The 16370-nt window shown below is 39.3% G+C and overlaps 1 protein-coding gene across 2 annotated transcripts in view; it reads right to left on the reverse strand.

The window, feature by feature from the left end:
* DIAPH3 (diaphanous related formin 3) overlaps positions 1–16370 on the reverse strand; it is a 504348-nt gene that overhangs the window by 452219 nt on the left and 35759 nt on the right. For both annotated transcript variants that reach the window (XM_047871375.1, XM_047871365.1), the window contains exon 3: positions 4819–4986. In XM_047871375.1, coding sequence (XP_047727331.1) covers positions 4819–4986 — 168 coding nt within the window. The remainder of the gene's footprint in view (positions 1–4818; positions 4987–16370) is intronic.

Here is a 16370-nt window from a genome sequence, read left to right on the forward strand (position 1 = left end):
TACTTTACAGAGGACAGACTCTGAAGGGAACAAAGCAAAAGACAGGAGTGAGGGGCAAAGAATACATGAGCTTCCCATGGACAAGATGTGGATCCCAGGGAAGCAGCAGCCCTGGGCCATCAGAGAGGTGCTGTGTCCTGAAGGCGACTCCAGCAGAGGAATGGGCTCATGGAAAACTGGGCAGAAGGCCAAAGGAGACATCACCAGTGACAAGGGAATTATAGGTGAAACTGGAGGGCAGGTGGGCACAAAAATGCCACAGGAGAAAGCAATCGGCATTTGTCATCTCCTATACCTGTAACAGGCAAAATCATGCCCTAATCTCTGGATCCTACAAATAAGTTCTATTACACGGCAAAGGAGACTTTGCAGATGTAACATTATTTTGAGTTATCTGGGTGAGAACATAATCTAATACATGAGCCCTTAAAAGCAGACAACTCTGTATAGATGGAGACAAGAGGTGACACAGAAGGGAAGTCCTAGAAATTCTAAGCAGGAGATGGATTTGATGTAACGGAGAGATAGAGGCCCACACGAAAGATAGGAAAGAGGCCTCTGGAAGCTAAGGCAGCCCCCAGAGGACAGTCAGCAAAGAAACCAGGACCTCAATCCTACAAAAGCAAGGAATTGGATTCTGCCACCATGAACTTGGAAAAGATTCTTCCCAAAGCATCGATAAGAGCCCAGCCATCACATACTGATTTTGGCCTTGTGAAACCAGAGAGGGCAGCTGAGCCAACCTGGACTTCTGACCCACAGAACTATGAGACAGCATATTGGTGTCTTAAAGCCACACATCTGTGAAATTGTGTAAATTGTTACAGCAGCAATAAAAACTAACATTACCCAGGGCACCACTGCCAGATTATCAACACCCGAGGCCTGAAGCATCTTCTTATTCCTCCTTTCCTCACCTCCCATCAAGCCCTGGAGGAGACAGATGCAGGCTGGAGAGTAGAGCACGGAAAAGTAAGGTAGGAAAATGGAAGAGACCAACCTTGCTCCCCAACAGCAGCCTGCACTGGAGACTACAAGTGGAGCCAGCCTGAAAAGGGGCAAGAGGGAAACTTCTTCTGGATGAAAATTGTTTGCGTTAAACTAGGATTTTTTTCTGTTTAATCTGAAAGCCAACGGAAAGCTCTGGGACCTACCTGGGATTTCATCTAGGGGAAAGAAAGAGTAAGCCAAGGAGACTGGTTTAAAGAGCCAACAGCTAGAATGAACGAGTCACTTTCAGCTTGTACCTACCATGCTGAACTCATTCAAAAACCAGTTAACATAGACCCACAGTGAGTTCAAGAGTGAACACTGAAACTTGATTTCTAGAAATTAAAGTTGTATACACAAGGATGTTAACACAGCTATTTTACAAACCTAGATTCATAGAGAAACCAATATGGGCTTTCAGGTAACAATTCTACTTTTACCAAAAGACAAATGGGAGAAAGAGCTATTAAGTAGTCTAAGTATTCATCACTACTTAAAAAACAAAAAACAACAACAACAACAAAAAAACCCACTAAAACTATTACCTAGAGACCAAGTAAATCCATCTCCAATATAAAAGTTAAATGAGTACAAATATTGAAGTATTACCCTGTACCTCCTCATTAAATAATCAAGTCAGCACACTATCTTAAGAAAAAAAGGCTCTGTAAAAACAGTTTTTACTTCATGTGAAAATTACTTCAATACCTTTGATAAGGTTAAATAAGGCTTTAAAAATTGCACAATGTCAAAACTAAGAATTTAGATGCAAATTTTCAATGGTAGGAAGCCCCTGTAGGTGCAAGTTAAAAAAAAAAAAAAAAAAATCAAACCCAACCCTGCATCTAGCATTCTCTACAGACACAGGAACAGCTTTAAATTTGTCAAAAATAAGGTACCCTGAAAAGCCTGAGAAATATCACTCATTACATTTAAAGAAGGGAAAAGACCCTTCTCAGCTTCAGGACCATCAGTGGATTCTACCCCCACAATGTATTGTGATGTGGTCAAGCAACAAGAAAGAAAAGACAAGAACCCAGTCCTCACTTTAAGATGACCTTAGTTCTAACAAACTCGTTTATTAGCAAATTGGGCAGCCCTGACCCATCAACAATTTCATTTGACTTCTGCTGAGTAAAAGGAGTTTGATTGCAAACGATCTTCTGCCAACAGGGATACCTGTTTAAGATTTAACAAGTGATCAGGCCCAGTTATTAAATATGTATTCTATAAACATTCCAAAGATGTCAATATCCTTCTGCCCTATACATAACTACAAACTGATAGTCTTACACTTCTCCTAAGAATAACTGAAAAACAGTTCAAGTAATCATGTTCAGTACAGAATGCCACTGACTATATTCAGTACTTTCTAGGTAGCTGTACTTTTAATGGCTTATGGTGATAAAATGTGGCCTTGTAAACATCTAACATCAATAGCCTACTCAGTCTGCTTACTCAGATGGCACCAGCAATTATGATCAAAAAGAAAAATTTCTTCAAAGTAGTCACAAGGAAATGAAAAAAAGTACCATTCTAGAATCTCATAGGTAATTTATATGCATGGTTCCACATACACTACATGGGATGAAGGAGTAGCTAAGGGCACTTTATTATCTTGAGCCCTCAAAGGTAATATTGAAGAGAACTACCTTTATACACGCCTCATTAACAGAGGCAAAGGCTAGGAAAAAAAAAAAAAAAGTGCCTGCTTTGGCAACACATGTCCTAAATCTGGAAAAAAAAATTTTTTTCAAAGCTGAAATTACATCAACTCATGGGAACAAAAGACTTAATAAGGAGTTATACATGTGTAGTTAATTAAAACCAAAATTAGCACTTCACCAAGAGCTGACATAACAGGAAATAATGTCCCAAGCCTACGGTTCATGTAAAACAATACTAACAAAACGTATGCTCAGTGATGAAAAGTTAGTAATCACTAACACTGTAATTCTTCATTTATGGAGACACAAACCAGGCATGCTCTCTTTCTGGGGTCTTCTGAAGCTCCATGTATAATGCTGGACACAAATACTTGAATAGAAAATAAGGCAGTATAATAGTAAATATTTTATTGATTCTAGTTGAGTAATAAAGAGGACCAACTATTAACTTTCTCAAATTTCAAACACATCTTACACTCTAAAGTAAATAAGTACATTTCCCTAAGAAGTAACAAGACTGTCAAAACCAGTAAGTGAAATAAATATAAAATAAACCCAGACTGGGAGGGTGCCTGGGTGGCTCAGTGGGTTAAGCATCCAACCCCCCCCCTTTTTTTTTTTAAGTTTTACTCATTTATTGGGGTGGGGGGCAAAAAGAGAGAGAGGGAAAGAAAATCTCAAGTAAGCTCCACACTCAGCACAGAGCACAACATGAGGCTCAATCTAATGACCACAAGATCACAACCTGAGCTGATATCAAGAGTTGGCCACTTAACGCCACCCTGGTGCCCCTAAGTGTCCAAATCTTAATTTTGGCTCAGGTCATGATCTCATGATTCATGAGTTTGAGCCCCGTGTTGAGCTCTGTGCTGACAGCAAAGTGTCTGGTTGGGTTTCTCTCTCCCTCTCCCTCTGAGCCAACCCACCCTCCCCCCACCTCCCACCCCTGCTCACTCACAACTCATGCTTGCTCTTTCTCTTTCAAAATAAATGTGAATAGGGGCACCTGGGGGTCAGTCAGTTAAGCATCCAGCTTCAGCTTGGGTCACATTCTCACAGTTGGGGAGTTCAACTAAGTCCTCTAAGTCCATCTTCTCTACTAAACTTCCCTAAGCTGCTGCAATAACCTTTCCACTCTGGCTTCCCCTAAAGCTAATGAGATATCTCAAAAATTAATTTCTTCCCACTCTGAACTTCTGAAGAACTTAACCATTAACTACCACCTTTTGGCAATTCTTACTTAATTTTTCCAATGTTTGCTTTGAACCCTAGGAAATAAGCAACTTGAGGGTAAGAACTATATATGTAACTATTTAGATGCAATTGGCATTCATTTTGTGATAAACAATTACGAACATGGTTAATATAGCAAGCTAAATTAATGTGACCAACAACCCACTTAAAAGTTATAAGCAGGGGCGCCTGGGTGGCGCAGTCGGTTAAGCGTCCGACTTCAGCCAGGTCACAATCTCGCGGTCCGTGAGTTCGAGCCCCGCGTCGGGCTCTGGGCTGATGGCTCAGAGCCTGGAGCCTGTTTCCGATTCTGTGTCTCCCTCTCTCTCTGCCCCTCCCCCGTTCATGCTCTGTCTCTCTCTGTCCCAAAAATAAATAAACGTTGAAAAAAAAAAAAAAGTTATAAGCAGAGTCACTGCTTTGTGGAACCAACTTGAAGGCAGCTTCTAACACCAGTGTGTGTCTCCAGAAAAGGCACACCCCAAAGTAAGTTTTAGTTTCCTCAGATATCAATGCTCTAAGACTATATGAACCTGGTTATCCTGAGAACTAAGACAGGAATCAAACAAACAAAACCAAAATAAACACACCTAACAACATACACAGCACCGTGACCATCATTCTAAAATGCAAATGAACCCAAACAGACCACTTAGATAATCTTTGAGATTCAAAATATATCACTGGATACTTTAATAAAATACATAAAAACAGAAACCCTCTTAAAAAAAAAAAAACAACTACTGTGCTAATTTTTCTCTGGTTCTTATTTTTTGTAATCCTGGAGCTCTGAACACCTCATGTGCTATCTTCAATGACATCAGAAATCACCCTATGGAACAGGGGTCTTAAGTGTTATTGTTCCATTAACATGATTAGAAGCTAAGGTTTTTACGTCAACCATTTTATGAAAAACCACAATTCTTACCATCATCTTTTCGAAGAGTTTTAAGACTTCATTCTCTGACAGTGGCTTTGGAATGTTTTCCATCATCTCTGAAGAACAATCATTGCTTGCAAATGCAGTCTTCAGGTTGGAAAGTGGAGGTCTCTCCTTTTTGCTTCCTGGAATTCGTATGCTGGCAAATTTGTCCAGCTACAAAGGTAAAAAGTAGCATGTTATGTTAGTATTTCCTTCAACAATATTTATCTAATTACCAAAATAAGAAAACCCACACGGTGGATCACATTATCACTATGATTTCATCCCAAGGCATTCAACACTAGAATCTTCAAAATTTTTTTACAAAAACAGAAATATGAAAATTTTTCAGTAACCATCCTGTCTAAAGGCAGAAGAGAAATCAGACAACCTCCAAAGATTCCTTGTAATCTTAAATTATAGATTTAAGATTATAACAACAAGTGACCTTTGCTTCACGGATTAACAAACTAAGCAGTTTAAAAAGGTAACTGGACTAATTTAGTGGTTGGCAATCAAACTAACATTTAGTATCCTAGTCCTCAGCCCCCTTGTCCAGTACCCTTTTTCATAGTGCATGCCACACTCCTGAAAAAACAAAACGTGATTTAGGAATTCTAAGAGTTGAATTCTACTTATTATCTCCAGAGCTAGTTGTTCCGGTAAATACCACATTTCTCTTCATTCAGGCTGGTCTGTATTTGAATTTCATGAACAACTATAAAGTACGATGGCTGAAGCCTCAGGAAATAAAGCTGGGTTTTTGCGGTAATGGGATTTCTTCTATTAGATCAAATAGTTCACTGATATTTGAAAGTGTATAGACATTAATTTATAAACCTAATTGCATATTCATTGAATATCGCTTGATTTCACAAATTCTATTCGTCACATAAAACCCACACTCAAAGTTTCAAGTGGTAACAGTCAAAAACGCAAAATGTCTTAAAGAGGCTAATAGAAGTATACTCAAAAAACAATGGTTCTGTGAATTGTTCAATGTAACTATACGTTACACTGTTCTTACCATAATGTAGGTAATATACAGACGTGTGCTCTTCAGGGCATCCACTAGCCATTTGTGGTTATTTAAATGTAAATTAGAATTCCAGTTCCTTAAAAGCCTAAATGTCCATCAACTGATGAATGGATAAAGAAGATGTGGTTTATATATACAATGGAATACTACTTGGCAATGAGAAGGAATGAAATCCTGCCATTTGCAGCAACGTGGATAGAACTGGAACGTATTATGCTAAGTGAAATAAGTCAGTCATAGAAAGATCATATATTTTGACTTCTGTGTGGATCTTGAGAAACTTAACAGAGACCATGGGGGAAGGGAAAGGGAAAAAAAACTAAATAGTTACAAACAGAGAGGTAGGGAGGCAAACCATAAGAGACTCTTAAATACCGAAAATAAACTGAGGGCTGATGCGGGGTGGGGGAGAGGGGAAAGTGGGTGATGGGCAGCGAGGAGGGCACTTGTTGGGATGAGCACTGGGTATTGTATGGAAGTCAATTTGACAATAAGTTGTATAAAAAAAAAAAAGTTCAGTTCCTTAGTTACACTAGCCCCATATCAAAAGCCACATGTGGCTAGTCAAAGTACATATACAACATTTCTACTATCACAGAATGTTCTATTGGATAGCACTAGGATTTCATTAAGACGCGAAGATAGCAATGTTTATCTTTCAAAATAAATCTTTAAATTCTCTGAGAATAAAGCCTAAGAAATATGCCATGTACTGCATTCACACACGGTCCATCTAACATGACCTAATCATTAAAGTACTAAGAATATGACAGCTTCCAGTAGCATTTAGAAAGTCACAAAACACTACCACTACTCTCATCCTAACAACAAAAACAAGCCAGAAAACTTCCAAAATTATAGTTGTTGTTTTCAACCCATCAGGGAGCTGAGGACACAATGAAACCTGGAAGAACTATCACCAAGTGACAAGCTGCTTTTATCCCTGACAAACAGCTACAGACTAAGAAGTTCAACAAGGGCAAAGAAAAAACAGCCTAATTTTTAACACAACTATAGGCAGCCACATGGGTGCCGGCATGAGAAACATTACTAGAATTCCAAGGAGACTAATCATGGAGCAAGTCTCCACCCACCTACCGACACTTTCCCTCAGGTCTTCAACTGCTTGGGGTAGGACGCCAATGGCTGGAGGGAGGGCAAGGTGTCCTGAGCCATGTAATGTCTGGGGAGGCCTCTTCCCATGCAAAACCACTGCCCTCCCAAACACTCTGACCTAGGTAAAAGACAGCCACCTGGGTGGCTCAGTTGGTTAAGCATCTGACTTCAGCTCAGGTCATGATTTCTCAGTTCATAAGTTCGAGCCCCGCATCAGGCTCTGTGCTGACAGCTCAGAGCCTGGAGCCTGCTTCAGATTCTCTGTCTCCCTCTCTCTCCCTGTCCCTCCTCCACTTGTGCTCTCTCCCTCTCCCTCAAAAGCAAATAAACAAACGTTTAAAAAAAAAAAAAAAAAAGACGGGAAAGAAATCCCAAAGACACAATCTGGACCTTCAGAGAATAAATGACAGTGGCTACCTGATGGTTGGCTGGGGACAGATACCAGGTCAAAGAGACTTCTTGAAGAAACAGAGCCAGAAGTGCAACTGCAAACACAAAGAACTCTGCACTAATTCTGAAAAGGGCATCAGAACTTTAAAACAGAGTTATCCCAGTCTTGAAAGCTAGTAGTTCAGTTGTAAAGCCAAAAGTAGAACGCCAGAATCTCCCTAGTGCTAAGAAACTTTTGAAGCCCCAGAAGACACTAATCAAACTAAAGCAGCACCTTTGGCAAGCCCATCTCCACCAGAGAGCATAATCGACTCAGCCCCAATTCTAGCAGCCTGAAAAAAGGGCACATTCTTTCTTAGAAGTATTATTTACTTTAATTTCCACGTATTTAAGTCAAATGTCCACCGTATATTCACATACTGCTACATACACAAAGGACCAAGGAAATGCCACGCACAAAGAGAAGCAGACCTAGAGGTAGCCTGGATGATGGAATTGCCAGACGGACCATTCAGAAGGATGTTTGTAAAAATGCTGAAGAATATAATGAAGAGTGAACACAACATAGGAGATGGGGAATTTCAGCAACAAAGTCATGGAAACTATTTTAAGAACCACACTAGAAATTTCATACATATATCGGGGCACCTGGGTGGCTCAGTTGGTTGAGAGTCTGACTTCAACTAAGGTCATGATCTCATGGTACGTGAGTTCGAGCCCCTCATCGGGCTCTGTGCTGACAGTTCAGAGCCTGGAGCTTGCTTCAGATTCTGTGTCTCCTTCTCTTTGTGCCCTCTCCCCCTCATGCTCTGTCTTTCTCATTCTCAAAAAATACTAAGAGAAAAAGAAATTTCAAATGTATCAAAAAAATGAAAAATTCATTAGCTGAGCTTCAGAGTCACCTGAATATTGCTGAGAAAAGAACTGGGAAACCTAAACCCAGATCGACAAAAAGCATGCAAACTGAAACACAAAGAAAAAAGGGAAAGAATAAAGAAGAGAGAAACCAAGAGCTGTGATATAATATGAAGTGCTATAATACAAGTATAATTGAGGACCAGAAAATGGTACATAAGAATGATAAAATAACTGATTTTTAAGAAATCAACTCACAGAGGGGCGCCTGGGTGGTTCAGCTGGTTAAGCTTCCAACTCTTCTTCTTAATGTTCATTTATTTTTGAGAGAGAGACAGAGTGCAAGCAAGGTAGGGAGACATAGAATCCAAAGCAGGCTCCAGACTCTGAGCTGTCAGCACAGCTGACAGCCCCCGATGTGGGGCTCAAACCCACGAACGATGAGATCATGACCTGAGCCAAAGTCGGACACTTAACTGAGACACCCAGGTGCCCCTAGGCCTCCAACTCTTGATTTCGGCTCAGCTCATGATCTCCCAGTTCATGAGTTCAAGCCACGCATCTTGGGATTCACTCTCTCTCTCTCTCTCCCTGTCCCTCCCCTGCTGCCTGCCTCTCTCTTACAAATAAATTAATTAAAAATAGGTCAACTCACAGATACATACAAGCACAGCAAACTAAGAATACCAAAACAAGCCCACACCTAGGCAACCCATAGTCAAACTGCTAAAAATTAAAAGTGAAGGGCAAACCATAAAAGCACAGCCAGAGATCTGAAGACGCATTATGTACAAGTTAAAAATGACACAAATTACTCATTTTTCACCAGACACTACAGCAGCAGAAGACAATGGAGTAGTATCTTTACAGTTTAGTACTTGGAGAAAACTACGGTCATCCAGAGATTCTACATCTAGCAAAAATACCTTTCGAAAACAGAAGCAGAATAAAGACATTTCAGACAGAGAAAACCTGAGAGAATCTGTCTCCAACAGACCTGTACTACAAGAAGTGTCAAAAGAAGTTTTTCAGGCTAAAAGAAGGATAACGAGATACAATCTCAAGTTGTAAAATGAAACGAAGAACAGAGACGTTACTCTATTAGATGTTTATAATACAAAAGAAAAAAAAGCTATGTACAATTTAAACTCAGTAACAATCAAGTGGCAGAGACAAGCATATAAAGAGGTCATTACATATGGATATAAAAAAACGCAGCAAGATATGTGCAATGAACCACGGTAGCCAAGAGGGCATCAACTCAACATGAACACTCCCTTACTTTGGCAAAACCCAGAAATATACCATTGTCTCCACATGCTCAGAGGTCCAAAAGTTAGTGTCCCTGTGTACCTGAGCACCCTAATTCTTGATACTTGTTTTAAAAAATGAGGAGACACCAAAACCAGTAAGAAATGGGACTGATTCCTCCACCTGGCTTCTGAATCACTACTTCATTGCAGTAACTTCTCTACAGGGAATATCAATTCCTGAGTATAAAACCTGTGCTGACTCCACACACTACATACACAAGAAAGTAACTTCATTAATATGCTAAACTTATAATGAAGTGAAATTGAGCAAAACATCATTAATGTGACATCAATATTATAAATGTAAACATGTCAATGAGTGGGAAGAGTAAGCTTAAGCAATTCACAAGCTAATTTGTGAACATATAACCTAATGGTTTCCATCAGCGATAGCTACCCCAAAATTTTCATTTTTGCCAAAAAAACCACAACTTTCTAAATAAGATTCTAACAAAGTCACTGAACACCTTCTGTATTTTATGCACTGTGTTAAGAGCTTGAAAGGCAGCATCAGGTTGAATGCATTTGTTTAATTCTTAAAATAAGGAAACTGTCTATGTAAAAGGACGAGCTCCAGAACACTTTTACAGGTAACAATTTCCTAATATTTAACTTCTAAAACAGTATAAACAAAAAAATCCATGAGGTTTTTAGAAGGAGAACCGCATTTATATCAATAAACAATATCGTAATTTGTACAACAACAACAAAATAGAATTAACACACCTCCCCCATATGCTTCGCACCTAAACTCTAGGGGAAAGTTGGATTTTATTCAACTGGAAAGCAATTTCACACAATCCCACTAGGATAGCTACAGGCAAGGTACGAAAAATAAGTATATCCCTCCTTTTAGCTTCCAAGTCAACAGAGGTCCGAATACAAACAGGAGATACTTAAGGATCAATGTTGCTTAATTTCAACACTTTTATTTATTTTCCTGATTAAAAAGGATGAAACAAAGGCGTGCCTGGGTGGCGTTCAACTTTGGCTCAGGTCACAATCTCACAGTTTGTGAGTTCGAGCCCCGCGTTGGGCTCTGTGCTGACAGCTCGGAGCCTGGAGCCTGGAGCCTGTTTTCGGATTCTGTGTCTCCCTATGTCTCTGCTCCTCCCCTGTTTTCCTCCTTCCTTTTTTGTTTGTTTTCCTCCTTCCTTTCTTGTTTGTTTTCCTCCTTCCTTTCTTGTTTGTTTTCCTTCCTTTCTTGTTTGTTTTCCTTCCTTTCTTGTTTTCCTCCTTCCTCTCTTTCAAAAATACATAAACATTAAAAAAAAAAAAGTACAAAATAAGAGTCATAGGAGAAAAATACATACGATCCTCCTATGTTACAACAGCAAATTAAATTTGTTGAATACCTCAGGCTTAATTAAAAGCATTCCCAGGTATGGATGCTCTATCAAGCACTACAGGTAGATTCCACATCATCTGGGCACTACTGACAAAGCTAGGTGCAAAATGAACTTTACTATCAAATCATTTAAACATTCTATTGTTTTGTTTTGTTTTGAGAGATAATGCTATGACTCCACTCATAAATGGGGGGGTAAAAATCCCCCTCCTAATTTATCTTTTATAGAATTGCTCATCCAATTTGCTTGAAGGAAGGCACAATGAAACATGAGCAAAATTTTTAAATACCTTGGTCTGTAAATGCACAGTACAAATCCCCATTACACTGACTGTAAGTTGGTTATTCTGTATTTGGCAATGGGACTGGGAATATGTTCCCAAGTTGTGCACCTGCACAGCTACTGTTCATTTTCCATGAAATTCTCCTGAAGCTGAACTAGAAACACAACCCAAGGAGGTGAACGGTGCCAATGACTTGCCTTTGTTGAAGAATTGGTTGAACACACAGAAGACTGAGAGAATTTTATTTTAATGCTATTTAAAGGTAGTACACCACACTTAATTAATATGGCTTCAGCTGTGTCTGGGGTGTACAGAGTTTTATAAATTAATATCACTTATCTTCACGGGAAGTTAAATGAGCACCCTGCTGAGTATTATCTCACACTGATAATCAGTAATTACAGTTTAAATAAAATTAATTAAACCAAAAACAGGCTCTAAAAAACTATCTGGATTTTAAGCTATAGTTTAACACTGTAATAGTGACAAAGTTCTATTACAGTGGTTTAAATACTGACAGCAGTGACTTTTTTTTAATTTAAAACAAAAGGAAGATATTGTAATTATTAGTCATTTTAAATTTGAAAAGCCTGAAAAAGTATGTATGATCATAAACACTTCCTTAGAACCTACAAGGGACTACATATTTTCATGCAATCCAAGAGAATCAAGCAAATAAAAGTTCCTCGTAATTTTAAGTCAATTCTAGGTGAATGCACCGCCGAAATCTAGAAAAAAAAAGATTATTTAAAATTATCTACCAGTTTTCACACAATCTTGTGCCATATTTAAGAAGAAAAAAACCTAACAGCTAAAACAGTTTGGCTTTTTCATTAACTTTATTCATAAATAGGCAACTAGCTTACTAAAAAAGCTCCAGCATCTGACTTCTGAATCCTGCCCAACCACCTGTTTGCTCTGTCACCCTAACCGAGCTATTTAAACCTTTCAAGATCGTACCTATCACAGTGAGTTGTTCATAGGAAATGAAAATGCTTCTCACCTTTCAGTTTTGGGTTAAAAGTCCTGAAAAGCTGTAGCTGACAGCTCTAAAGCAACACATGTATCTTCACAACCCCCTTCATTCTCTATCACCACACATAGTTCATCTCTTTACATGTCCTTTCATAAGACTTAGGAAAACCTGCAATTTTTTCATTTGTTTTGAAAATGTTGACTGTCTCTTGCCCACTGAAATATAAGTGCCATGCTAAATGAACCATCAACTGTCTTAGTCACTGTAGTAGGGAAATGATCCTGACTCGATTGGCCAATAGGATACTGCAGAAATGACGGAGTGTGGTTTCCAAGACTAGATCATAAAAGATGTTACAGCTTTTGTCTTGCTCCTGCTTGGATCACTCAGTCTTGGGTATGCCAGGAAGACACTCAACACCTAGGGGGAGGTCCACGTGTCAAAGAACTGAGCTGAAGAAACTGAAGAGGCATGGAGGCCTCGTGTCAACAGCAATGTGCGTGTGCCGTCTTGGAAGCCCATTCGAGCTTTCAGATGACTTATTACATAGCAACAGAGCACTAACAGCTCCTCATAGAGTAATACTTGTAAATAGCTCTAGCCAACATCTTCACTACAACCTCCTAAGACCCCCAAGCCAAAACCAGCTAGCTAATCAACTACCAAATTCCTGCCCCCAGAAGAAGTGTGAGATACTAATCGTTTGCTGTTTTAAGTCACTAAGTTTTGGGGTAATTTGTGAGCATAGCAACAGGTAATGGTTACAGTCACCATATATGTTCAGCCTATAGCACAGAGTATAGCAGATAGTTAGCAATCAACTAATTCATGAAGGTATGAATAACTGAATAAACAATTACTGGATAAAATACAGAAAATGCAGTACATCTCTCAAGAGGTTTACCACTTGAAGAAAAAACATGATAGAAAACTTATTATAAATATTATAATATTTATTATATGTATTTAAGATAAAATACATAGGTGCCCCCAAGAAAAATCGTAAGCCAAGTACATCAGCGACAGATAGGAACAAGTGATTAATCCTAGGGTGAGGGAACTTCAAAGGAGGCTTGGAAAGAGAATGTATCAGGGAGTCCTGTGCAGCTGATGGGAGAATTACAGAAGATAGTACACGTAGGCAGCCCAACAGTATGCCTACCTAGTCCATGGTCTTCACTAAAACGCTGGGAACATCAGTATTACTGAGAACACCATCGGTGAGAAACTAGCCATCCGCAGGTATGAAAAGCTAACCATCCCTGTCTAAGGCCACAATCCTATTACTCAATACCAATTCCCACCAACCTAACCACTACTGCACTCTATCTTTACTATCCCTCAGTGTTACAAGTGGCCTTTTCTGGCCTTAAATTTAGGTTATAGTGAAACTACACTATACTCTCTAGCCAGAGGCTTTGAAAGCAATGTTTTACCATCACCCGCAAAAAACAATCATCTACTTACAGTAGTTTATTTACACTTAAATTTCATATGGTATCTCATTAAATGAGAAGTATACTTATTGGGTTATTAAAATTCCTTGAATATAAATTGTAATATGTAGTTAGTGTTCTACAGCCAACTGGTGTAGGGCAGCAAGTGAAGATGCCTGCACAGGGAAGAACGGAGGCCCCCAACAACAATCAGCACCAACTTGGCCAGTTGCAAGTGAACAACCTATAAATGGATTCTCCAGCCCTATCAAGGCTTCACATGACTGCAGCCAGAGCCCACAATGTCGTGCTTATAAACTCATAAAAACTCTGAACCAGAACTATCCCACTAAGATGCTTCCAAATGTCCGACCCAAGAAACTGAAATGTTAAGTGTTTATTATTGTTTTAACACTCTAAGCTTTGAGATATTAGCAATAGGAAAGTAATACAGAGCTCCTCATAGAATACTTTTAAATGCCTAAAATAAATGTAATTACAACAAAAATGGTGTTATGAAATATCTTAAATTTTAGAGTAATAGGTCTTAATACATTACAGAACATGAGGTAACAGGAAATCTAACTTCAACATAGTGTTGAACACAGACCACCTTTCAAAATACCTTCAGTAACTATAATGTGTTTTGAACATACCTATTTTCTGGGTTAATCAAGTCACAGGTCAAATCCTATGTGTGTATGCATTTTGAATGTTTAGTTTTTTGTTTGTTTAGTTATTTAGAGAGAGAGAGAGAGAGAGAGAGAGAGAGAGAGAGAGAGAGAGCATGCGCAAGTAGGGGAGAGGCAGAGAGAGATAGAATCCCAAGCAGGCTCTGCACCATCATCGCAGAACCCACGAACTGCGAGATCATGACCTGAGCTGAAGTTGGGTGCTTAACCGACTGAGCCACCCAGGTGCCCCTTGAATTTTCAGTTTTTAAAGAAGTTACAAATACAGGTGAAAACACAGTTTGGCTTACAGATTAATGAAAACGATACAATCTTTTTTTCCATTCCAGTTCAAAGACACCATGAAGGTTACTACAGACTGCCTGGAGGTCCATGGACTGCAGTTTAAGAACCCCTGATAGTAGATATGGAATAACAGAAACAGGAGTGGAAAGGAAAACAACTCCTGTGTCTAATGTCTCTCATGCATTAGGGGCAGAAACTACAAGACCTAAAGATGAGACCAAAAAGGAGAAAACCAACAGAAATGCTTAAAAACAGCTAGAAGCTTTTGAAGGAAGAAGCCAACAGGAATGCAAAGCTTTCAAAGAATATCTAGGTTTCAATTAGAACAAGAAGGAAAACAAACATTCAAAAACAGGCTTTGACTTCCAAAGGGCAAAGTAGGAGGGCTTGAGAAGCCTGGAGGATGTGAGATAGGATGCCTGAGAAAAAGAATAAATGGTCCTAGAGAGGGAGAGAAGCATCTAGGTGCTGATAGGGATTGATTATGACTTCTGATGTTGACTTAGATCAACAGAAAAGTGATGTGAACTGTAGTAACAAATGAAAACTAATAAGGAAACAAATCATGAAATCATGTAGACTGTCTCTTCTTTTTAATTTTTTTTTAACGTTTATTTATTTTTGAGACAGAGAGAGACAGAGCATGAACGGGGGAGGGGCAGAGAGAGAGGGAGACACAGAATCTGAAACAGGCTCCAGGCTCTGAGCGGTCAGCACAGAGCCCGACACGGGGCTTGAACTCACGGACCACGAGATCATGACCTGAGCCGAAGTCAGACGCCCAACCAACTGAGCCACCCAGGCGCCCCCTGTCTCTTCTTAAATCATCTTCTCTCTGTCCCTACTGCCACTGTCCTAGTTCAGGACACTTGGACAACAGCTGTATACAGCCTCCTAGCTTGCCTCTAGGTCTTCTCTGTCCCTCTACCCCTAACCACTTGCAGCCATTATCAACACTGACATCATTTTGATCTTACTGAAATGTAAATCCAATCCTGTCCCTCACTCCTGTACTTAACCTTTCAACCTTTGCATCCCCATTACTCAAAGGAGGACATTCCAGTCTTATCATGGCTCAAAAGGTCCAGCTTGATCTGAACCCTACTTTCTGTCCAGGCAATCTCTTCACTACTCTACCCGCCATTACACTGTAGGAACCAGATGTAATGAACAACTCAGAGTCTCTTAAATGTGCAAACTGTTTTTTGTGCCTAAAAACCTACCACAACCACAACTCCTATCCCATCTCCATAATCGGGATCATTTCACCTCAGTCTTTGGCTTTCAGTTTGAGCTACATCTTAGGTAGGAGCCTTCCGGACTCCTCAAAACTAGGCTGGATGCCCACAAGTCTGGTGCTTGCCATTACATAGCACGAGTACTATTCTAAAGTTACTCCATCATAGGTTTATTCATTATTTTATTCACCACTGGACCTACTCCTGGAACTTAGCATAGTTCATACAATTGGTGCTCTATTAGTCTTTGTTAAGTAAATAATAAATAGCTTTCTGTCCTCCATGCCTGGGATACAACCCATTACTTCTTCCTTTGCTAATTCCTTCCCAGCAATATCAGGATGAACTCCAAGTGTTATGTCTTTTATATATTCATTAAGAACAATCTGGACTCTTCCTAACACTGACCCTTCAAAGACTGGTCCCCTAATTAAAAACAACCATGAGTTCTATAATATAACACCAGGTGACAAGGAAAATATCCAAAGAAAAAGATAATCCCTTAAAAATAATATTCAAACCCCAAAGTTTTACCTACTCATATTGTTAAGCACAATTCTAATTTCTTATATACAGATATTAATAC

This window comes from Prionailurus viverrinus, chromosome A1 (genome assembly GCF_022837055.1).
Source record: "Prionailurus viverrinus isolate Anna chromosome A1, UM_Priviv_1.0, whole genome shotgun sequence".
Lineage (NCBI taxonomy): Eukaryota > Metazoa > Chordata > Mammalia > Carnivora > Felidae > Prionailurus > Prionailurus viverrinus.